The following is a 24,946-nucleotide window of genomic DNA, read 5'->3' as shown; positions in this document are numbered from 1 at the left end:
GAGATCATTCACTTAGCAGATGTCAGGGGAAGGACGAGAAGCAAGGTTCAGATGATGTTAAGGAATGACAGGGATGGGACTGGGACTGTGGTGTGAGCTACGGGACTTGGAGACTTTACATATGCATGTGTGTGTGTGCACACAAACCCTCACACACATGCACATAGGTGTGTACATAAAACACATACACACACACAATTGGAATCTAGATTGGACACCTGCTGCTTTTGCCTGTCTTCATACCATCTGCCCTTTTCTGATGACTGAACTCTTCTGTTGTGGGAACTGTCCCTGTTCCAACTGAAGCTGTCAATCACTGGACATGACCCCAATGGGCATGTGGTCCGCCTCCACTGCACAATGTGAGGGCTCCAGAAGTGGCCTTGTGACTCACTCAGTCAGAGCTCTTCAGGGACTGCCCCTTATTCGCTGTCTGTGACTGGGGGCCTATTTGCATCTCGAAGACTCTGTCTCCTTCTTGATAGAATGATGAAAATTGATTACCTGCTCTCCTGGGTAGTCCTGGGGATGAGCTAAAACAATTCAGTAAAGGGCCTGGTATATGGTGAATGTCCACTTACTATTAGACTTCTTTGAAAAGCTCTCATTTCTATAGGCACCATTAGTCTCTAGTGTAGAAATTACTGTTAAAAAATGGACAGTTAAACTCCCAAATCCCACTTAAATCTGGTTCATTAGTTCATTTGTTCTCTGTCACACAGATAAGAGGTTTATATCTCTGATTTTTGGAAGAATCACTTCCACTGATTTGAGTGATAAAAAGACAGACTTGGGGACAGTTCCCATCCCTTATCTGTCTCTAAAATAGCAGCTATAATTGCTAAGATTAGAAACTCTGCATTTCTTCTCAATCTGGCAATCTTAAAAACTAGAGACATTTTCATTCCCACTTGAACGAGAGTCCAGAAACCATTTGGAACACAACTGTTTGGACGTGGTCATGGTATTTATTCATAGTATACTATATTTTTGCAATGTGTTAACAATGGACAACAGCATGTATTCATACACTGAGTATACCCTCTCCTGGAGTTCCGGGGTGTGGAGAACACTGCCAGGTTTTTCTTCATCTCTTTGGTTTGTGGAAGTGGGCAGGGTCTGCCAGGGGGTGTTGGCAATGACTTCCCTCCAGTCAGGTCGGAAGGCAGGAGGACCATGGCTTTGGCACTTCCATTTGGAAAGACGTAGCAGAGTGGGGTGATGGACGATCAGAAAGACTGGGGAACCTGGTTTTCCACAGTTCATGTCTTGTCACAAATGCTGATCAAAGAAGCAGCCATGAACACTGGCAGGGTCTTGGGCTTGCGGCCGGAGGGACAGGCATGTTGCCAGCCAATGTTTTCATGCAAAAGGCAATGACTAAGAACCTGGCTCTGAACTTCCGGGTATTCTGGTGGTGCTGAAGGCCAGCCGTCCTATGTATGCACCCTCGTGTCACAAATGGTAAACTTGGGCGTCATTTCAGAAAATCTTAGCAAAGTGCTAAGAGGACCTCTCTTTCTCAAGGCCCCTGGAATGACGCTGCTTGTGGGGCCCTCCGTTTTCATGCGGAGGGACTAAGGCACCATGAAATGAAGCAAAGCATATTAATAACAATCACAATAAAAAGAACAGAGTACAACTCTCTTCCAAGAAAGACATGTCCAAAAATAGGGTAAACAGCTGATCTCATTCTAGCCAAGTGATTCCGTCCATGGGACAATGTCCTTCGGTTCCTCCCTTATTAAATGTGTTTGCATTTCTGAGTCTGAAGATCACTTAAATAATACAATAGTAGCACCAAGGCAGCAATTTTGTTCCCAGAGTTCACATGAAACTGAATAGATACTTAATGTAATTCATAGCTGGTACAATCTGTGACATCACTAAATTCCTTACTGGCTAATGATGCTTTCATAGAAATGGCAAATACCGCTGTAGCACCTTGATGATAGCTAGATTGTTTTAAAAAACAAATTACAATTTTTAAAAAAAAATGAGCAATAAAAAGATTTACATATAGAAAGTAAACAATAGTGTACCGTGATAATGAAGGATCACTTTTGTCATAATACTACATATAATGTAGAGTACGTAAAATGCAGTGGTCTGACTGCAAGGAACAAAATATTGCAAAAGGCAGTCGTAATAGAATCATTTTACGTACAAAAATATTACATCACAATAAATAATTTCAAACATAAATATTAAACTTTACATCATTAGGACATTCCACAAATATACACACCCATATCCGGAGATATGTGTGTGTATATAGGTTTATATATGCATATGTATATGTACACACACACACAAGCATACAAGTCCACACTCACACGCACGCACGCACACACACACACGCCCAGATTTTAGGTGGAGGTATTGCATTACTATCCTTCATCCATCCATCACGGCTTCCTCTTCAGGGCACCTGGAAACAGATGAGCCAACCAAGAAAGGTCAATCTTCTGTCTCAAATGTCACAAGTCAAGCATAGGCAATCCATATATTTTCACATATAGAATGAACTATCACACATTCTTCTCTTAGATTTTACAAGTAATGTATGTTTGCTATAAGAAACCTGTAGATTTCAGGGGAGCATAAAGAATAAAAACTCACTAGCCAGAAATTCCCACCTGAGAGAATTCCCACCTGCTCTTCTCATACTGGTATATTTCCTTCTAGGCTTTTTCCTATATATACATGTAAATATTATGTAAAACACATGCAAACATTTATTTACCATATGTAAAGTATATAAATACACATATAATGGGGATCTCTAGTGGATACTTGCTGACTTTGCCTGCCTTCATCCCGTCTCCCCATTTCCAATAACAAACCCCTTGTGCATTGGGAACTATGTCTCCTCCAAATGAAGCTGTCAATCACCCGATTCTAGGTGGGTACATGATCTCCATTTCCTGGACATTGTGATTGGTTCAGAAATGGCCATGTGACCCAATCAGAGCCAGAGTTCCTGTGCAGAATGGATGCTGGAGATGAGCATTTACTTGGGACCATGAGCTGTAAGGGTGGTGTGAGCCTAGAGCTGCCAGGGGCCACGGTCGGGGGGAGATGACCTCCCTGAGAAGGAAGCTGTTTAAGAGACAAGCATTGCTGACTGATGGAGAAAGAACGAGTCCGGATGACTCAGTTTGAGCCTCTGGATCCAGCCATGCCTGAAGCCAGCCCATTGCTTGAATGGCTGAGTTATTTAAGACAGTAAGTTTCCTTTTGGTCTTTTGCCTCTTGCAAAGGAAGTAATCCTAACTTGAGATCAAAATTTTGAATTTAATTGAACCTTGAAATACTGCTTTATAAGTGACTACTAGGTTCTCCTGTGTCAGGGTCTTAAAGAGCTTCCCAAGTTAATGGGCTGCTGGAAACTGGACAGCAGTTAGTGGGTGGTCACATGAATAGGTTGAGTTCTTCCCTTGTGGCTGAAGGCAAGAAAAAGCGGGACTGATTCCGCCCTCTGCCCAGCAGAGAAGGCACTGGTCGGCATAATGTGGTTAGACCAGGGGTTGCCAAGCTTCAACAAGCACAACTCTCCTAGGGATTATTTGAATGCAGATGCTGGTTTCACAGGTCTAAGATGAGGCCTGGGATTCTGCATGTTTAACAAGCTCCCAACTGCACCCAAAGTGTGTGCCACAGTGCAGTCAAGAGGGCACGGGCTCTGGTGCAGGACACGCCCGGGCTTTGCCAAGGGGACTCATTGTGTCCCCGGCAAACTGCCTACTGTGTGGGCCGCGGCTCCCATCTGTAAAACAAGGATCACAGACCATGAGTGGGTTTCTTGTGAGGATTCCATGAGATGATGCCTGCAAAGTGCTGAGCATGGTGCCCGACACACAGTCAGGGCGCAGTGAACACCGAAAATATTATTATTACAATACTCCAGGCAGCATTCGCCAAGGTTGAGTCACCCACATCAGAATTCTTTGTCCTAAAAACACAGATTCCTGCATCTACCAGAGACCTCCTGAAGCAGGGCCTGCCGAGATGGAGCCCAGTGGCAGCAGTTTAACCCGCTCTGCAGCCAAAGCTGACGCAGGAAGCCTCAGACCCCAGGGTGGAGGGCAGATGAGCAGGAGAGGAAAAGGCAGGACAGTCCCCTGTCTGGGGGCAACTGACCTGGCCACATTTGTTACTCATTAGGCTACAGAAAGAATGAGGTTGATAGATAGACAGACAGACAGACACAACTTACTTACCTTAACTATAAAATCCGAACCTCCAGGCCAGTGCCTGAGGATGGAGTGCATTTCCCACAGTAACCACCGCATGTCCCCACGACTCGGGTGCCATCCTGCAAACAGATGCATGACATTAGACTACCCGCTTGGCTAGCGTTTCCAGCGCTTGCCCTGGCTCTGTAGGCAATCATTCCTGCACACACAGGAGGCAGGCCTTCTAAAGGCAGCGGCACCTGTACCTCACTGTGGGGTGAAGCTGGGTTGATGGCCGTGGGCTCAGTGCAGCCTCCACCCACTTCCATATGGCCCACAGGTCAAGAATAGTGTTGACGTTTTTACTTTATTTTTTACTTATTAATGTTGAGAGAGAGGACGGGGGAGACACAGAGAAACACTGATTTCTTATTCCACTCATTGATGCATTCATTGGTTGCTTCTTGTATGTGCCCTGACTGGGGATTGAACCCACAACCTTGGTGCATCAGAATGATGCTCTGACTAACTGAGCTACCAGCCAGAGCATGTGTACATTTTTAAAGAGTTTAGAAGAAGCAAATAATAATAATAATAATAATAATAATGATACTTCTTGACATGTGAAAATTTTATAAAATTCAAGTTTCACTGCCCATAAAGTTTTATTGAAATGTAGCCTTGTTCATTCACGCCACAATCCCAGGGTTGAGTAGCTGGGACAGCTCTCATTGCTCTATATTGCTACTCTGCACACTGCCAATCACGGTGACACCTCTTCAACCGACAGTGTTTTGAGTGCCAGGCGTATTCTATATCATGACATTCTGCTTTATTTTTTTTATTACTAGTGTCAAAACAAGAAGAGAAGAGAAAAGTGGACTCTGGATGCTACACTTTTAAGGTACAGTGATGTGTTGATTATCCCGTTATCAAATTGAGAGGGCAAAGCCTGGGCTTTATTACACAATGACATCACAGCTGTGCGAGGAGAAAACACTCTAAACCAGCAGTCGCCAACCTTTCGGACCTCATGGACCACTGGTCGGCGGACCCCTGGTTGGCGACCACTGTTAAACCAGTGTTACCAAACTCGGCCTTCATCACAATGTTTCCAACTCACGGGTGAGCAATGCCCTAAGTTCAGAATGTTTAAAAAGGAATATCTCACCGAAGCATAATTTCTTTGTAAAAATAAAAAATGCAATGAGTAAATAAGTTTCAAAGTGGCTCAATTGTTAGCCAAGAATGGAAACAGTTTACCCATGAAATCTTGTTCTATTGCAATAGCCAAAGAAATATGTCCAGAGAAAATAAACCTGTCCTTTGCAAAATTTTCCAACCCTTGATCTAGAGCAGGGTGGGGAACCTTTTCTCTGCCAGGGGCCATTTGGATATTTATAACATCATTCTGGGGCCACACAAAATTATTAACTTAAAAGTCAGCCTGCTACATTTGGTCAAACATGTAATTAACTCACCCCTAATGCCTTGGCAGGGCCAGACCAAATGATTTTGTGGGCCTTACACTCCAAATACCATCACTTCCCTCTACCCTGCCCTGCTGCACCTCTGAATTTCATTGGGCTGTTTTTCTGACGTGCTCTTTACACTAGGCCTGAGCACATGTCGCTCCTCTACCTGGAGCTCTCTCTCCTCCTTGCCCTCTGTGTGCACTGGATCAGCCCAACTTTTGACTGGAAAGTCCTTCAGGACCCAGCCCAGGGGTCCTTCCCTTTATATGCCTTCCTGACCCAGTTACTGCTACACAGCAGCCTGTAAAGTTAGGCAGTCCTTCTTTTACATCTGTCTTCCTGCTAGAAGGTGAGCCCCAGGCTGGCAAGGCAATGTCAAGTTAAGATCCCAGGGTCTCCAGAACCTAGCACAGTATACAGGAAGGGCAAACACAGGTTTCCAGGGGTACATATGGAAAACAATGCAATAGTTAATAAACAGCAATACAAAAATAAGTGTGCTTCACACACTCACACTGTGAACCTGCGTGGCTCAGAGTGATACTAAATATGCATTTGTTGAATGAATGAATGAATGAGGCTGAGGCGCACTCTTCTTTTTGATCTGGGATTCGGATCACTCTGCTCGTTAGTTCTCCTGACACTTCACCATGCAAGGAAGAACTTGTTTAAGCGGCGTCTCCCACACTGTGAGTTCCCTGTGTCGCGGTGCCCCATTACCTCCCACCCCCTCTGCACAGTGTTGGCATCTTCTACGCCCCATATGCCATCCGCTATTGGGATTAACACTATGATGGGCCATCGCGTGCCTGCATTGGGTTACATTTCCAGAACTGGGTCAAAGGCCACGGATATTTGGTTCTTAAGGCCAAATTAGGAAAGTGTCTTGCAAATAAGGATACTCTTATTAGACATAGAACTTTGCCAAGTTAACAAATAAAGAGGACAGATTAGGTTCTCTCTCTTTCACATTTGCATGCCTTGGAGTATGAGTGAGATGAGTTGGGGGGTTTCTATCACCCTGATGGTCCTGGTTTTAAGGCCCATGTGAGTTCTGGAGCGAGTCTGATGCCAGCAACTGGATCTGATGCCAGACCAAGCTTCTAGCCAGGAACCTTCTCCCAGGCTGAGAATTGGTCTGGTGGTCGTAGGATGCCAACATGCTAGAATGCCTCTGTCTCATCAAAGCTTGAGCTTCACCTAAACTCTCTCCTGACCCGGCGGAGAGAGGACCTGCTGGCGGCGTGGGGCCGGTGCTGCATCTTTAAGTAACTGTAAACCCGGGGCACCTAGAAATGGGGGTGATATTAGTCTCTCATGACAGGTTTGCTGTAAATCAATGAAGGCTTGTAAAGTGCTTGGCCTAGTATTTAACCTAATATTTGTGGAATATTCGCTGTCTATATCATAAGGGTGTATTTCCTCTGTGCATCTCCATCATTGCCTGTTGTCATGGAGACGAGGAAAGGCTGGTATTTGTAAAACCGTTGATAATGACTTTGCAACTGTCATGTTATTTCATTAATTGGGACTCTGCTAATGTGATTTAGATAAAAACTAACCCCAAATTTATTTTTATTACAGAACAACAACAACAAAACGTACTAGGGAAATGCATAGCATAAAGTGGTTGCCATAGAAACAGTGCCTATTATTGAGAAGAGGGTCAGTTTTCCAGCATTTTAGAAGCACCCACTCACCTACAACAAATCAGTAATTGCAAATCGTTTTTATTTCTTCACTAAAGCAAATAGAACTTTCTAGAAATAAGTCCCATGACTTCAACAAACATGTGGTAGCCGGCCTGGTTTGAGCTCTTACATATATTAAGATGAATGACTCTCTGCACCATTAAGGACAGTTTATATTTCATACTTTCCCCACCTTCTCTGTTTCCTCAGTCAGTATGAGAGGGGAGGTCTCCCGGTGCCTTAGCGAAGCCAGCAGCTCTGGGACTGGAGTATGCTCATTTTCCTTTCTTTGGCGTGTGCTGGTGGTGAAACTGCCCCTAAAACCTGGCATGTGCATGTATGTACATTTTCAATCCGGCCCCAGCAGTTGCATACATATGAATATATGTACAAACGTGCCTGATTTCTATAGGGATGCACAGCGTAGAAGCACAGACGTATAAGGTGATGTCACTACACTGTCTGTAGTGTGACCTTTACCCGTGGCGGACAGTTGGGTTTTCAGAAGGCATCACGGGTGGGAGGCATTCCACGGTAGAGAAAGGAGACCTGCTTCTGTACCACAAACACACAATTACCTCCTGCTACCTTCATGCCGCTGGCTATAAGGGAGCTAGACAGGCACCAACCAAGTCTATCTCCTCTACGGCAGCACACCTTCACTCATTTTACATTCCACAGCGATTCTTCTATTACAGCTCTTCCTCTACCCTCCTCCCCCGCAATCGCACAGGATTGCCAGCGAGGCCCTGGGGCCAAGCCGGAAGTCTCAGAACACAGGCCTCCAGCCCCCTATTCCCAGGTGCACACAGAGGGGGTGCCTCTCCCATGCAGCCCAACGGGATCCTCTTTCCTTCTCCCTCTGATCTCAGCTCTGGGCCACGCACTCCTTTCTGTCTGTCCATCCCTCACACACAAGCAGAGCAGAAATGCATTAGCACCTGAGCCACGCAGGTGCAGAGAAGCCTTTGCCTAGAACAGCCGTGGGCAAACTATGGCCCTCGGGCTGGATCTGGCTGTTCTATCCGGTTCTCTTGCTCTCCCCTCCGCTCCTTTACTTTGAATTTATATTAGTTCACACAAACACTCCATCCATGCTTTTGTTCCGGCCCTCCGGTCCAGTTTAAGAACCCATTGTGGCCCTCGAGTCAAAAAGTTTGCCCACCCCTGGCCTACAAGCTGGTCCCTGGGCCAAGGGGCCGTCCCACCTGCTTCACTCCTGGGTCGGGGGGGGAGGGGGTCCCATGTGGACAAAATCCATGTGGTGCTGTGGATACCAGAGGGCCCAGGCTCAGCCTTGGCTCAGGCTGCAGTCCCCTGGCCTTCCACCATCATCGCAAGGAAGCCTGCTTCCTTCGCCACCTCCACCAGCTCCTAAAAACGGTGGCCAGCCTCAGGACTGGGAAAATGTTGGATAATCCTATATAATAAAAGTCTAATATGCAAATCGACTGAACGGCGGAACAACCGGTCACTATGATGCACACTGACCACCAGGAGGCAGACACTCAACGCAGGAGCTGGCCCCTGATGGTCAGTGTGCTCCCACAGGGGGAGCACTGCTCAGCCAGAAGCCGGGCCCATGGCTGGCGAGCACAGTGCTAAGGATGTCTGACTGCCGGCTTAGGCCCGATCCCCGAGGGGACATTGTCGGAATGTCCATTTGGGCCTCCCCAGGCTGGCCAAGTTTCAGCCAGCCCCAGAGGTGGTGCAGACACAGGGTCGGGTCTGAGAACCACTGATGTGGGTAACCGCTAGTTTGAATAAAGTCACAGATTTCCACCCTGTGTACTTAATCCCACCTCTCATGCCCCATGCTTGCTGTGATGCTTTGAGAACGAAATAAAATAGAAGTTTCCTTCCAAGAGCCTTTGGCTGCCGAGGCCTATTCCCACGGAGCATCCCTGGGGTCGGGCGGGAAAAGCGGTGTTTCCTACAAGGGTTGCCTGCGGCTAGTGATGGCTCAGTCTGGCTCCAGAGGAGGCAGGCATAAGGAATGCCCCACAGACCCTGGCGATTATTTTGAGCGCAGGCTCTCTGAACTGTTGTGGAACACCAAGATTTAAAAGGAAAATGCTGACAGGCAACTGTGGAACCAATTCCCTCCTGCACAGGGGAAACCGCGCCCAAAGCTTGGGGAGCAGCCCTGGGATCTTGTCCGGTAGTAATCATTGTTTCCACAAGGTGGCGATCCCGGCTGTAACTATTTTCAGTTCCGTGAATAAAACTGCGATATTGACTTTGGCTGCCTAACAGAATTGAAACTTGTAACGCAGTTTACATAGATGGTTTCCTACATAATGATGCTTCATGTCTGACCATGTTTGGGGCAGTTAATTAGTTTTTTGTTCCTCTGGGTCATTGAAACATAATAATATGTAGGCCCTGGAGGGCAGGGGTAGGGAAGAGCATTATAATTTCAGGGCACATCCTAAAGCACGCGTGTGCTGCTCTCAGCTCTCTCCATCCCCTTCAGTGCAAGGAAAAAGATGTAATGATTAATTTATGCACAATCAATCTAATTAGAGGTAGTTGATTGGCTGAGACAAGAGGGAGATGTTTTTTTTTTTGTTGTTTTTTTTTTGTTTTTTTTTCATAGACACAAATATAACTGGCAGCTTAAAACAAGAGAACTGGGAAACTCAGATTTTCCTGGGAAGTCACAATGGGATGAAGCTGCCTTTCCCAAGGGGAAGCAGATTGAGCTGCTTCTTTATATTCTGACTTGATAGGATTAGCAAATAAAAATACAGGATGCCCAAGCAGGGGTGAATTTCAGATCAACAACAAATACTTTTTACAATGAATATGCCGCATGTGATGTTGAAGACTTAATAGTAAAAAAAGGTTCCTTGTTTATTTAAAATTCTAATTTAACGGGGCATCCCGTATTCTGTCTGGCAGCTCTACATCCCATTTCCAGTTCTCTTTTTCCTCCTTCCCTCCTCACAGTCCTGAGAGGGCCTTGGACAGGGGTCATGGCTGGGGTCAGCCTGGGGCCACGGGCCGTACTCTGTAAGCTCCCCACTTGTCCCTGGGCCAGGTTCCTGCCCCAGGTTCATAGGACTTCTGAGGGAGCTGGGAAGGGCAGTGGTTTCTGCTCTGGCTGAACATTAGAATTACCCGGGGAACTTCAAATTCTACCCCTGCTTCAGGGATGCCATCCTGTGACAAGCGGGGCCAGGGCACGTCCATGTTAAACTCTCCCAGGTGATGCTAATGTACACCCAGGCTGGGTCAGGGCGTCTCAAGCTGTAGGTGCTAATGCACCACCTGGCAACTTGCTCCAGCGCAGACCCTGACTCAGAGGCTGCGGCCTGAAGCTGCATCCAGCTCCCAGGTGATCCGGATGCTCTAGCCACATGGACACACCTTGAGGCGCAAGATTTTAGAGCATGAAAAACTGACTATTGTAGAACCCATGCGTGATTCCCCAACTCTCCAGAAATTTCACCCAAGTTATCCTTTTTTCCCAGCCCTGTTTGTATTTCAATTTTTCTTAAACGTCCTTTCCCCTAAGCTCATAAAAGGGACTCTCATGTTTGCTAATTGCACGGTGTCTGGGGCTCACACTCACCGGGTGGCTTCTTATTGCTCCCAGCCTCCTGGCCAGCACCCCCTAACCACCTGCAGGTCCGGGCTCACATCTCCACGGAGAACGCTCACCTATACACTCTTTACCTTTGGTTTATTTCCTAAATTTTCTGACGCTTTGCAAAGTGGTTTATGGAAAGGGACAGCACATTCGTACACCACAGAGGGCAGGGGTAGGAAGGGAGGGAAGAAAGAGACACCGAGCCCGCCCTCCCGCTCAGCGGTACCTTACCGGTGACTTCCTAATGTTGGAGACGGCATAGTTCCCTTGCGAAATCCATCTGGCGGACTCGGTTAAAGAAAGGCCTGTTCCGTAAAGGTTGATGCTAAAACGACCCTGGAAAATGGCCAGTGAAGAAGATTGTTAGTCCACGTGACGTCCCAAGCAAAGGCCGCGTAATCAAAGGGAACTTGGAAAGGAGACGGGTGGCAATTTATAACGAGTAACTAATTATGAAGGGTTTTCTTTTTGGGGGGAGAGGGAGTAGGTCTGGGCCAGACCCTTTACAAGCATCATCTCATCCATCATCGCGAGAGCTCTATGAAGGAGTTTTCTTCGCAGATGGGGAAACTGAGGCCCAGCAGAGCTGCTTGGCTTCTTCAGGATGCCATGCAAGCCCAACCCACGTTGTTTTCCTGACTTCAAAGTCTTCGCTCTCAACTAACGCAGCAACCCTGATGTTGCCCGTAATTATCAGATTCCTTCAGGAACAAAATGCCACAACGTAATTTTTCTAACAAGATCTCGTTGCCAAAGCTTCCTGGGCTTGGCTCCCCGCGCAGAGCACTGGGTACTGAGCACAGCAGGGCGGGACTTCAAAGGAGCGGCGCGGCCTCCGGGGCGGCCAGCAGAGGGCGCGCGCGGCCTGCTCCCGGCCCCTGGACCCCTCTGGCCCAGGGAGGCCCGCGCGCCCGCTCCAGGCTACTGGGGTTCCTTTGGATACATGGCCCTATAGTCTGTTTCCATATTTCTTCCTAAGGAAGCGGTGCAGAGAGCTGTTCTCTTGCTTTTCCCATCTGTCTCTGTCCCCTCCCTCTCTCTTTCAAAAAACGGCTTTGCAGAGGCACCTGAAATAGTTTCTTCAGAGGGAAGGTAGGGGAGGGGTAAGGGGGAGAGATCAACCAAAGGACTTGTATGCATGCATATAAGCCTAACCAATGGACAGAGACAACAGGGGGGTGAGGGCATGAGTGGGGGAGTAGGGGGCAATGGGGGGATAAGGACACATATGTAACACCTTAATCAATAAAGAAATTTAAAAAAATAGTTTCTTCTAGAGGTTTACTCCAACGCGAGCAGTTCCCGAGTGAAAACGATCCGCATGAACACGCTCAGGGCGAACGCTTCCTCCTGAACCTTACCACCCAGTCCTTTGTCAAAAGCCTTAATAACGCAAGGAGGGGTGAGCTGGAGGCCCATCAGCCCGAGTGTAAATTCAGCTCTTTTTTAGGGCATGAGAGAGACCCTGACTCATTTTTCAGCCCCTGGGACCTCGGCTTGTCTGTCTGCAGTGGAGGTAATTAATAGTAATGTTTTCTGGGGTCAGTGAGCAGCTAACGCGGAGCGGCAGCACTGTGGGGGATGTTCGCTTCCCTGACAGGTGTTTCCACGTCCAGGCTGAAAGAGGTTCTGATTTGTGACATTTGTCAGACCACAGGGGCAGCCTGCACTTCCTGGTTCCTGGTTCACAAATTAACGTGATCTGATCTAACCTGTGAATAAGAGGGGGTTAGGAGGTAACTCGCTATCTGGCAGAGTAGCTGAAATCTTAAAATGTGCCCTGCGATTATTCTGTGACAGCCCCTAGGGTTGGCGGTGGTTAATCTGAGTGTCCCCGAGTGGCTGTACCGAGGCAAAGCCGCCCTTGTGGTCCTCAGACACTGGCTTCTGCTGGCTGGATTACCCAGCAGGCCACTTTTCTTTTCTCTAGGTCATCCTTGCCCCAAGGACTGGTCCATACCCCCTCTTATGCCCAGACCACACCGTTGCCAAGGACCCCTCTCATTTCTCCCTCCCCATCCTGCTTCCCAGGCACTGGCCTATCCCACCTGCACTGCAGAAGGTAGACTTGATCTGCCCAGATGTCAAAGTTCTTAGAAGGTCCAGGCGGCTGACCTGGCTACTAGCCCAGGAAGTTATCCCCACCCCCCCACCAACTCCCTTGACCTGGTGTCCAGGGTCTGAGCTGCCCTCTCCGAGCAGGTGAGCAGGTGACACACCTGAATGGAACACACCCTCCTGCTCCCTCCTCCTTTTCCGGTTCAGGGATTTGATTGGCAGCAAGTGTCCCAGCTCTAAAGCTGAGGACTGCTTGTGGGGGGGGGGGGGGGAAGAGGGGGGAGGGAAAGACCTCTGTCCTTTCTCACTCTAGTCAGGAGCATCCTTATCCCAAGGCCTATCTTCAGGATCTGGAGGGCAGGCGAGTTTTAGCTACTAAAACTGGTTTAAAAGAGAAACAGTGATGAAGCGCCATGCATACACTAGATGACCCAGAAAGCTTTGCGAAGGATATGCCTCAAGGTTTGCTCTCTGCTCAGACGCGAGTGAATGCAGCAGAAATCCTGCCTGGAAACAGGATCAGCCAGACAAGCAGGGCTGCCATTTGCACTTCGACACCTGGGGTCAAACCTAGCCTCTACGGCGCACCTGCTGCATGGGTCTGGACAGTCACCCAGCCTTTCTACACTCAGTGTCCCCATCTGTAAGTAGGGAGTATTCTCATAGGATGCTGTGGGGGTCAAATGAGATGCTGACTTACAAATGATTAGCACAGCGCCTAAAGCCTAGTAAACAATAAATGCTACCAATACCAGCATCAAAAAGTTAATGACAAGGTGGCATCTACTGGGTTATGATTTAAAATATATACATATTCTGGTATATCTTCAGGTGAGGGCTCTTGGGGACCCCCCCGCCCCTTATGGTAAGTAAATCCCCAAAGCGGCAGCAATGGATAAGGCAGAAGAAGCAGACTGTCAGAGCATCCTCGATTTGACTTCTGTGCTCTCTCCAGGTCAGAGGATAAACCATCCTTAAGCAGCTCGCACAGCCCTGCTTTCCAGACCTTTCCCGAAAAACCGATTTGAAAACTCAACGTTGTTCATCTACATAGTCGGTGCTCAATAAAGGAAAAGAATTCTTTAAGTATCCAATATGGTTCGAAGAATGGGCTGGGAAAAAATACAAATTAGCCTCTCACTGGCTTTGGGTTTGCTCACTTAGCAACTGCTTCAATGTCAGGATTTAGCAAATCAATCTGCTCATTTGTCTCCAAATTAGTGAAATAAATGAATGCGAATTCACTCCAGTTATTTAAGCTCCCCCAAAAGATGCGCATATAGAAAAGAGAGACCCCTGAGACAGTTGACAAAGGCAGGGCGGGCCAGTCTATTCGCTGCTAAAATGCAGCCCTTACAGGGGGTGTTTGAAGTTCCCAACTGCTCTAAAGAAACTGCACTTCAAAAGTTTCCAGTCCTGGGTAATGGAGAAAAGGCCCCTTTCACCATCATGTCCTTTGTTTATTTTCTTTCTCCCCTGAGAGCTTCCTTTTCACTTCTCTGAAACGTTTAGCAATGCTTTCTAAAGCTTGGGGCTGAGAAAACACTTCCTTAAAGGAAAATTCAGATGTGTTTGTCTTTGGATGATCCCTGTGGCTGGGGGTAAATCTATCCTGGGATTCCGGAGGCATCCCCCAGTCCCTATCCCCAGGCTTTCCAAGGTGCACAGGCAGAGGGGGAGATTCCAGGCCTCCTTCGAACCAAAGGAAACCCCGGGGCCACGTTCTCCTGCCAATCACCTAGCTCTGTGTTTGTCCTGCAAAGATTGGTGGCTGTCCTCCCGAAGTAGCCCCAGCTAGTGGTGACAGCCACGCTAATGTTGCAGAAGGAGAGCTAAAACCTGTGGCGCGGGAGAATGGGCAGGAGGCCTGTGGGCAGCAGTGCTGGGGAAGCGCCAATGCAGGGGGAGATGGTGCATGTGCACTCCAGGTCTGAGCATGGCACGTTTTACACGTCTGAGGTAGGCGACTGCTTCTCCATGCCACAAACCAGACAGGGTTTTTAATGGCTGACAGGGGTGTGTTGGAGTCCTCTGCACTGGCTTTTGAGAGCTGATTGCATCTCTCCCCAGCTCTCCATTTAGTGACATAATGTCCATGCTTGAAATCAGTCACGCAGGTGGGAGGTATTTGTACCACAGAAATCGGCAAATGCTACAAAGCAGGGCTGTTCTTTCTTTCTTGGAGAGCCAGCCATTAAACATCTACCAGCATGTCACTGACTTCGTAATATTAATTTTATTATCATTTGCTTAACCAAGCTGCTTGCTAGCCCACATCTAATTTGTTTCTAAATGTTTACATTGCAATAGGTGCATTTTGCTGAATGCAGAGGTTTGGCGTGTGGCTGTGATCGGTCCCTTAGGAAACACTCCTAGGAGTGGAATGAGGTTAGATGTGAGCATTTGAGGGGCTCCTGGTGCAGGGACCAAGCTGCCCCCAGAACAGCTGTTCTAACTGCATTCCCAGCAGCCAGGCCCGGGGACAGGTTCCCAGCACATACCTGCGGGCACTTGGCGGCACTGTAGCAGTCCCCAGCGGTGGCAAAGGGCACGGGATGCCCTTCGCTCGTCCTTGCAAACTGTAAGTCCGTGGCTGTGGAGTTTGGAGAAGGGTTAAAGGCAGAAGAGAGATGATAGCGGGAGAAAGAGGCAGGGAAGGGACCGGATATTAACGAGGAGAGAGAAGGGAATAGGAATAGTAAAAGAAACAGTAAGAGGGAGTGGGAGAGGAAAAAACACACACAGTATGATTAGTGAGCAAACGCATCCAGATGTGCTCTGGCTTCTTCCTGGTTGCGGGTCTGAGAGCCTCTCCCTGGGTTGTATCAGCCCTGACTGTCTCCTCACAGCACGGAAGCCCCCAAAGGGGGTCGAGGTGACTGTATAAATGATGTGTGAACCGCCTCACTTAAACAGAGTAACAGGGAGGGGGGTGCGGGGCGGGACTGTGAACCTGCTGCTCACTCACGGCCTCCGAGGCTTCGGGACCGGGACCGGGGAAGGAAGTCAGGAAGGTGTTTCCAGGGAGTTATTCCTCGAGGCTTCCTCTGTCCTCCTGTGGCCCAGGCACTATGTTATTGCCCAAATGTGGAGCAATTAGAACCCACATCTTGAAAGTATTAATGGCAGTTTCTCAAGTTTGGGGTTAACTTGTAGTTTTTTTAAAAAGCCCATAAAACAACGGGCTTGTGTTTTTAACTGTCCTGTAGCTCTTGAGACCAGCTCTGTGAGTGGGGAAGGCCGGTCAGGAGGCAGACGGGATCCTGCAAAAGCTGTCACTGGGGGACCTTTCTGCCCTGTCTTTCTGGAATCTTCCTGTAGCTTACCACATTGTGGTGGGAGGGACATCTGAGGGACCCCTTACCGGGTTCTGCAGGAAAGGGGTCCTGGCAGGAGCCCTGGGCCTTAGCTTGGGGGGAGGGGGGAGGTCTGAGTGAGAAATTGCAGACCCCTGCCGCTAGCCCTAATGGTCCAACTAAAAGCAATTAGAAATATCTTGGTACAAATCAAGTGCAATCCACCTCAAGAGGAAAGAAGTGCAATATTATGGGTACATAGTTAATGAGGAAAAATTAATTATTCATCACTTGTTTTTCCTCTATTCAGGGGACCTTGTTTGGCTGTTTGAGCTGCATTAACCACTCCCATGATTAATGTCCCTAACAAAAATGCAGTGTTGGCCAGAGTATAAAATCAGCCCACGCACAGGCTGGTTTTAAAAGGTAATTGTGTGCTCCATTTATCTTGTGTGAATCAATCATCAGAAGAAGTTAGCTGTATGCCTGTGTGTGCGTACACTGTGTGTGGTAGCCAGGCCCACACAGGTCCCCAGTGCCTGCTCACCCCTGCTTGACCTCAAGGCCTCAATTCTGATGTCACTTTTGGGGGTGCTGCTCTGACTCCCCCACTGCAAGGGGCCCCTTTAATATGCCTCCATCTCCTCCATCCATCACAGATCTGAGGGTCCCGATGTGCAGGCACCTTCCCAGCCGGGCCCAGCAGGGACAGAGGGGAGCAGCCCCACCCTCAGGGTTAGGACAGTGGATCTTGTCCCTCCCGGCATCCTGGGCACCTGGCCCAGCCGCCAGGCTGACTGAGGGGAGGACAGATGAGCACTCCTACATGACACCCCGAGCTTACTTATTATCTGCATGGTGCCCAGGTCTATCCTGATTTTCTGGAAGCTGGAGAAGCCGGCTGCCGTGTAGTCCTTCCGACACTGGCAGTCGTCACGCCGGCTCCCGTTGTAGGGACATTCAGTCGGGTTGTGCAGCCTGCATGCCAGAGAGAACGTTCTGGTGAGGACGGACAGCGTCCAGGAACCTGCAGGGCTGGGCTCCCCAAGCCGAGCTCGCCTACCTGTGCCCGTACACCTCGGAGAAGTTCTCCGCGTCCCCACGCACCAGGGTCAGGTACTCTTTGGGGTGGTCGGACTGCATCCCTGCACAGAAGATCTGAAAGGCAGACCGGAAATTCCCCAGGGGGCGGCTCCGGAACGGGCGCTGGGGCCGGGCCGCTCGCTCCCCACGCTTTAGGGAGAGGACTGCTGTCTCACCTTCAGGAGCTTCCCCTGGATAGCCAGGAAATACTCTCCGTCTTCCGTGGCGCCGTTCAGATGCTTCACCTCCCTGCAGTTCTGGGGTAACTCGCCTGGAAAACATGAGATGCCACATGGCCTGAGATGCCCCGGGGTGGGCGTGTCTCCTCAGGCTCTTCAGCAAAGGGGACAGTTTCTTTAAAATAAATTGCATATATCTGAAGTGGGCAGGCAAACAAGTGAACAGAAAACTCTGTTCTTCAGCCCTAGCTGGTTTGGCTCAGTGGATAGAGCGCTGGCCTGCAGACTAAAGGGTCCTGGGTTTGATTCCAGTCAAGGGCACATGCCCGGGTTGTGGGCTCGATCCCCAGTAGGGGACATGCAGGAGGCAGCCAATCAATGATTCTCATCATTGATGTTTCTCTCTCTCTGAAATCAATAAAAATATATTAAAACACACACACACACACACACACACACACACAAACCACGCTGTTTTTCAGGCTCCAGAGAGGCAGCTTCACTCGGCCGACTTACAGTTGTAGATATTATGGCATGTTTTTCTCTCTTCCGGCTTCAGCTCCGCGGGGCAGAGGTGGCTGGGCTGGTCCTCGTTGGTCAAGCACTGCACGGATCGGTGCCGCACCCCGAGGCCACAGGACACTGAGCACTGCAAGGAGAGCAGGATCAGCGGCGGGCCAGCACCGTGCACAGGCGTCATGCAGACCCTCTGTTGCTGAAACAAACAGCTGACTATTGAGCACTTACGATGGACTCGTCCCTGCGCTGAGTTTTACTTCTACCACTTATGCATGCCTACTACCCACAGTTCCATATGCATGTGTACATATGATGTGATATAGTGTTACATTCTCACTTCAGTCTTACAGTGACCCTCTTATAGTAATGCCATTACTCTGTGCAGAGCAGAGATTAGGGCTCCAGTGTTAAATTTGTTCCAGGTCCAGGTGGAGCCAGGGTTCACACGCTAACACTTTCAGCGACGCCTATACTTTTGCCCAATCACTGCGATAACAGGATATGTTAGCCCAGGTGAGTTACCCAGGACTGCAGGGAGCTAGGGGCTGTGGTGATTTCCCAGGGCAGCTCCAGTTTAAAATCTTTTCCCTTGGCCTGGCCAGGGTGGCTCAGTGATTGAGTGTCAACCTATGAGCCAGGATCTCACAGTTCAACCAGCCAGGGCACATGCCTGGGCTGCAGGCTCAATCCCCAGTGGGGGGCATGGCCGATCAGTGATTCTCTCTCATCACTGATGTTTCTCTCTCCCTCTCTGAAGTCAATAAAAATATATTTAAAAAAAATAAAAATTCTCCCTTGTACCCCTTATACAACAGGATTACTTCCCGATGCAGAAAGACTAGACCACATTGACTGCTCAGCCACAGAGCGACGTGACGAAGTTCTAGGTGCTTTTTAATTTTTAATTGTGGAAACTGTATGCAACTTAAAATGTGACACTCTGACATAAGTGCTTTTTCTGTATTAACCATTTCTTCTTCACAACCACCCATATGGCAGGTGAGGCAACTGAGGCCCGGAAGTTCTGCCCTTGCCCAAGGTCATTTGACTGGGAAGTGGCCTATGCGCCCAGCAAGCCCACTGCAAGGTGCTCATGGCTGTTTCTCACCAGGTCTCTTCTAGAAGGAGAATGACAGGGTAGGTCAGGCAGGCCGTGTGACGGCAGGGTTTTCCATCCCACAGCTCTGTGATTGGATAACTCAACCATCTACTTACGCTGCCCCAGTTGCCCACTCTCCAGGTGGCGGAGGCCGGGCACTCCCTCAGGTAGCAGGGGTGCACGCTGGGGGGCTGCGTGCCCGGGCAGTTGGTGGCCGCTTGGTGGCCGTACTCATAGTTCTCCTTCCCGGTGTAAATCTCGCTACAGGAGACCAGCCTTTGCTTGTAGCCCTTTCCGCAGGTCACCGAGCACTGAGGAGAGAGGGGTTGAGGGAGAGGCTAGGGCAGGGCCCAGGGCAGCCGCCACAGACCCCTGCCCTCCGAGGCGGGCATGCCGAGCCTGCAAACAGCGCTGCGAAGGCTCTCCATGCAGCAGCGTCCTGTGCTCTGCAGCCGCCCCAGCGCACAGGAGACCCGGACCCCCTGCATCTGTGCTCCCGCTGCCTCAAGCACCTTCTGTGGATTTCAAGGGGAGGGGGGGGTGGGGGTATGGGGGGAGCTCCAGCTGTCACTGGTTCCATTTACAGCCTCCACAGCCCACACCCTGGCTTTCCCAAACCGACAATGACCACATCAAAGAACTGACCGAGTGGGATGCAGAGAGAGCCCGAGCCCAGGGCTGAGCGTCAAACCTGAGCGCTTAGCCAACAGGGGACCCTGGGACAGGCTCCTTTTCTGCTCAATGGGGTTTGCTTTTCCATCTGACCGCCACCAATTCCCTTCTCTCTTCTCTCTCCCTGGCTACGTATATTGACTAAAATGTTGCCTTTCTGCTTCTCTGTCTGTCTCACAATCATGCAGTCATTGAGCCCGTCTGCCATGATCAGCATGCATTAAAGGTACCCAGAGGCACAGAAAAGGAGGAGAAACAAGTATCTTACTAGTGTCCCACTCCGTGATGGTACTCCTAATTGGTTATTTATTTTATACGCGGTTCAACCTCCCCAGCGAAGTATTTCATGTACTATTTAAAAATAAATCTGAATGACAATGAATTTCATTTTGATATTTTTAGTCAAAGTCATCAAATAACTGGCCGTCCCCTGTGATGGTGTCACCTGAGTTCAGGTGGAGCATGAGGACTGAGACCACAGCTCTCCGGGATCCAGGGGAAGCCCGGGACAGTCCAGCAGTGGCCGGTGTGTGCTGCTTCTCTGGGCCGAGGGAACAAAGCGTCCCTTAGCTCTTATGGACTCTGAAAGCCACAGCCTGCTCTTTCCTAACGCCCTGAGCTGTGCTTTACGCCACGTGGCTTTCCTCCCTGAAACTCCTCCAGGGAGAAAGCTGTCCTTGAAGGCCTGCCAGAGGCAGGACTGAACAGGCCCAGCCGCAGGCACGCACGGCACCCTCCCAGGGCTCAGGGCTTGTCGCACTGCCTACGTTTCTTCCTTCTTTGGCAGCCGCTGTTCAAATGCCGAAGACCCGGCTGACGCCAGGCCCGGGGAGTGTGAGGCCAGTCTGGGGTGTTTCACGTGCAGGCAGATGGCTGAGGGCTGCCCTGTCCAAGCTGCAGGTTTAGCGTGTACCCTGTGTGCAGTGACCTCAGTCCGCGCGAATCTGAACAGGGCTGTGTGTCTGCCAAGTCAAGTCCTGAGAATCACCCACCCACAGAGCAGCCCGTGGCCATGGATGGGGGACACAGTGGCAGACAGGCATCTGCTGATGGAACTGAACCCAAATATGGTCAGGTTTTACTCCGAAGAGGATCTGGAAGCACGCACCCTGCCTCTGGCTCCCGAATGCATTTCAGAGCAGAGCTCGGAGGTGGAGGAGGCTCACCGCTGGGGGCGGGGGGGAGGGCGGGGGCAAGTGCAGAGGTGGGGGAGGTCCTACTGTCGATTCTCCCTGCTTTGGGGTCACCTCTTGTCATGAATGTGGGTTGCTTTTCTAATTGGAAAATAGCAGTAAAGTGAAACAATAAGAATGTGGGCTTCTGGCCTCAGTGATATCTTCTGCCCCACAGGGAAACACACCAGCCCTGGGAATCTGCTTTTGGGATCTGGCCCCGGCGCCCCAAATTTAGGAGGCCGAGCGCAGGGAGGAGCCCAAGAGCCATGGAGGGAATTCTGGCCCCATCCTTTGGCACCCTTCCCCTCACAGGGCCCCTGCCCTGTGGTCCTATGTGAAGTCCTGTCTCCAGCCTTCTCAACTTTGCTTGTACATTTGCAGATTTTTCAATCTATGACACATCTGAGAATTGGCAGATGTGTAGAAGACTTTTTTTTTTTTTTTTAAATCTTCTCCCTATGTCATCCTTTAGGGGCTAAGATTAGGTTTTAAAGCTATAGGAATAATGACTCCAGACTTAGAGACCAAATTCCTCTAGCAGAATAACAACACACCACAGACTGGCTGAGGTGACAGGGAGTGTCCCCTGCACAACAGGAGGTTTGGCAGCACTTCTGGCCTCCACCAGATGCCAGGGGCATCCCACTTCCCCAGTGGGACAAGCAACAATGTCTCCAGACGTTGCCCAATGTCCCCTGGGAGGGAGGCAGAGAGGAGGATGGAGAGGCGGAGCTAGAAAAGACTTCAGGACCAACTTTCATAGAAACAATTCAACACACACAGACCTGAAGAGCCCTGGGCAACAGTGAGCGCCTCTGCCAGGAGCCCAGGTCCTTCCCTTTCGCATCTCTAAATTCTTCTGGGCAAATCACAACTGGTTTTGATGTTACAGATCTTTCCATGTTTGGAAATATTGTGAGGTCGCAAAGTAATAGAATCATGCTATTATTGCTGTTGTTGGATTAATGATAAAAAGTGTCCAGATAGGCACTCTCTGCCAGAGGGGATAGTGAAAAATAGACCCTTGAAATTCCTTGTATATTATGGGAAATTATTTTGTTCCTGTGAGCAGAGTTGTTAAATGGGCAACCCACATCTGGCCCATGAATGTGTTTGGTTTGCCCTACACAATGTTTCAAACAAATAATTTGAGTCCACATTTTAAAATTAGGAGACCTCAGATAAAACCACAGGCTGTGTCCTCTCCTGAAAGATCAGGTTTAGACCCATATTTCTGCACGGCCTCTGCGAGTGGGAGAGAGCCGTCCCATTATACACATGTGCTAGTGTGCCGCAGTCTCCGCCTCTCCCTGCCGCCTCCCGGCCATGAAGGCGTTTTCTTATACGTAACTCTCTTCTGCATGGAGAGGCATCTTCTGAATGTGCAGCCTCGGTTATGATGTCTCCCTAATCATACCAGCAGGACATCGAAGTGAATCACAGAACCAAGAGTTGAGGGGAGCTCACCCCTTCATGCTCCTTCCCCAGTATGCACACGGGGGCCCTGGCCAGGGAAGGCGGAGGGATTTGTCTGAGACCTGTGCTCAGGGGAATGCGTGCCCTCCCACCCTGCTTCCCTCAGGCCACTGCTGACCACTGAGTCCCCAGGACGCACCTCCGACCACTCTCCTGTGATCCAGATGTACTCGCAGGGCTGCACACTGCAGCTCTCACGGTCAGCAGGCCGCTTGCTGGGGTCACAGTGCCCGCCGTGCACCTCGCCGCCTTTGTCCTCATCCACACACAGCACCCTGCGGTACCTGGCGCCTTCGCCGCAGGTCCTGGTGCACTGCCGAAGACAAGCAAAGAGGGCTGATGTGCAAGGGTCTGGAACAGTGATGTCCTGTTCTCATATATCTGATATGCTACCTATTGTGTATAGAAGGCGATCTTCTTGTTGTAATTGCTTGTTTTCCTGGCTAGCACCCCTTTAAGACTGAGACCCTGGGATGAGCAGGGGTTACCCGCAGCACTGCCCCGGCACAGCCCGCAGCAGCCGGTGTGTGGCTGCCTGCAGCAGGAATGGAAACGGGATGATTAATTTCAGGTCTGCAAAGACCTAACGGTCTATTTACTTAGAACACCTACCCCGCTCAAATATGGAATTCTTTTCAAACAATGGCCAAATGGTTTTCAAAATATTATTTAGTCACTTCCCTGACTCAAGAGGTGACTGAATACTTCTTAAATCAGGGAAGTCATTACCTGTCCACGTGGCCCATTTCATTTTAAACCAGGACTCAATGCCTCTCTGCGGGTCCCAGCCTCTTGTCCTGGTGGCCGATTGCAGGCAGCAGGGAGGACAAGTTTAATTTCTCACCAGTGACCGCTCTAGGCCTCGAGGAGAGCTCCCCTGTGGCCCTACAGCCCTTTCTTCTCCAGGTGACCTGCTCATCTGGTCATTCAGCAACTATTCACCAGGTTCCTAATCAGGGCCAGGCTGAGAGTGGACAGGGTGGTGCGGCCCTGCTCTCCCAGAGGAGCGCGTGTATTTCAGTAACAAAGCCAGGCGGGGAGTGAGTGAGCAGGAGCTATGATCTCCATTTTCAGATGAAGAAACTGGGGCCTAGAAAGCCCCTATGTCTTGCTCCAGGTCACACATCTCTCTGTGAGGCAGGAGGGACCGATAATGGTATTCCCAGGAGCCAAGCAAGGAAACAGCAGCTGGTATGTGTTGTCCTGGGATGACCTATCTCTATGCTGTCCATTTGAGTTTAGGAGCCAATTTCACTCAAAATTCTTTCCTGAGAAAAATGGACAGATACATGCAAAAAAAAAAACACCCAAAAAACAAAAAACAAAAAAAAACAAGAAAAGAAAGACAGAAAGAAACTAGACCACTTTCTTACACCAGGTACAAGAATAAACTCCCAGTGGATTAAAAACTTAAACTTAAGACCCCCAAACCATAAAACTCCTAGCAGAAAACATAGGCACTAAAATCTCTGACACTTCTCTTAGAAATCTGGTTTCTGATATATCTCCTTGGGCAAGGGAAACAAAAGAAAAAATACACAAATGGGATTACAACAAAGGAAACCATCAACAAAAGGAAAAGACCAATTACTGGTTGGGAGGAGATATTTGCCAATAACATAACTGATAAGGGGTTAAACTTCAAAATTTATAAAGAACTTATACAAGTCAAGACCAAAAAAACAAACAATCCAATTAAAAAATGGACAAAGGACCTGAATAGACACTTCTTCAAAGAGGACATACAGATGGTTAATAGACATATGAAAAGATGCTCAATGTCACTAATCATCACAGAAATGCAAATTAAAACCACAATGAGATATCACCTCACACCTGTCAGAATGGCTACCATCAATAAATCCACAAACAACAATGGCTGGCAAGGATGTGGAGAAAAGGGAACCCTCGTGCACTGTTGGTGGGGATTTAGATTGGTGCAGCCACTGTAGAAAACAGTGTGGAGTCTCCTCAAAAAATTGAAAATAGAACTGCCTTTTGACTCAGTGACCCCATTTCTGGAAATATATCCTAAGAATCCTGAAGCACCAATTCAAAAGGATATATGTACCCCTATGTTTATCGCAGTGTTATTTACAGTAGCCAAGATATGGAAGAAACCCAACTGTCCGTCAGCAGATGAGTGGATAAAAACATGTTGGTACATGTATTCAATGGAATGTTCCTTGGCCATAAAAAGAATGAAACCTTACCACTTGAGATAGCATGAACAGACCTAGAGGGTATTATGCCCAGTGAAATGTCAGCAAAAAAAGACCAATATCATATGACTTCACTTATATGTGGGGTCTAAAGAACAAAATAAACCAACAAAATAGAAACAGATTCATAGATGCAGAAAACAGACTGATGGTTGCCAGAGGTGAGAAGAGGTGGGGGACTGGCAAATAAGATGAAGCGATTAATAAGTACTAACTGGTACAACACAG

At 49.0% G+C, this 24,946-nt stretch overlaps 1 protein-coding gene across 1 annotated transcript in view; it reads right to left on the bottom strand.

Moving 5' to 3' along the window:
• Positions 1-951: 951 nt before the first annotated feature.
• ADAMTS9 (ADAM metallopeptidase with thrombospondin type 1 motif 9) overlaps positions 952-24,946 on the bottom strand; it is a 169,453-nt gene continuing 145,458 nt past the window's right edge. Inside the window, exons 31-40 of the mRNA XM_080671508.1 lie at positions 22,636-22,809; positions 19,290-19,484; positions 18,072-18,204; positions 17,553-17,647; positions 17,357-17,451; positions 17,138-17,271; positions 15,499-15,590; positions 11,171-11,275; positions 4,224-4,318; positions 952-2,431 (exon numbers count right to left, since the gene is read on the bottom strand). Coding sequence (XP_080527634.1) covers positions 4,229-4,318; positions 11,171-11,275; positions 15,499-15,590; positions 17,138-17,271; positions 17,357-17,451; positions 17,553-17,647; positions 18,072-18,204; positions 19,290-19,484; positions 22,636-22,809 — 1,113 coding nt within the window. The 3' untranslated portion in view covers positions 952-2,431; positions 4,224-4,228. The remainder of the gene's footprint in view (positions 2,432-4,223; positions 4,319-11,170; positions 11,276-15,498; positions 15,591-17,137; positions 17,272-17,356; positions 17,452-17,552; positions 17,648-18,071; positions 18,205-19,289; positions 19,485-22,635; positions 22,810-24,946) is intronic.

The sequence above is a fragment of the Plecotus auritus genome (genome assembly GCF_963455305.1).
Source record: "Plecotus auritus genome assembly, chromosome: 6".
NCBI classification, from domain to species: Eukaryota; Metazoa; Chordata; class Mammalia; order Chiroptera; family Vespertilionidae; genus Plecotus; species Plecotus auritus.
This window is presented reverse-complemented; position numbering and strand designations above follow the sequence as displayed.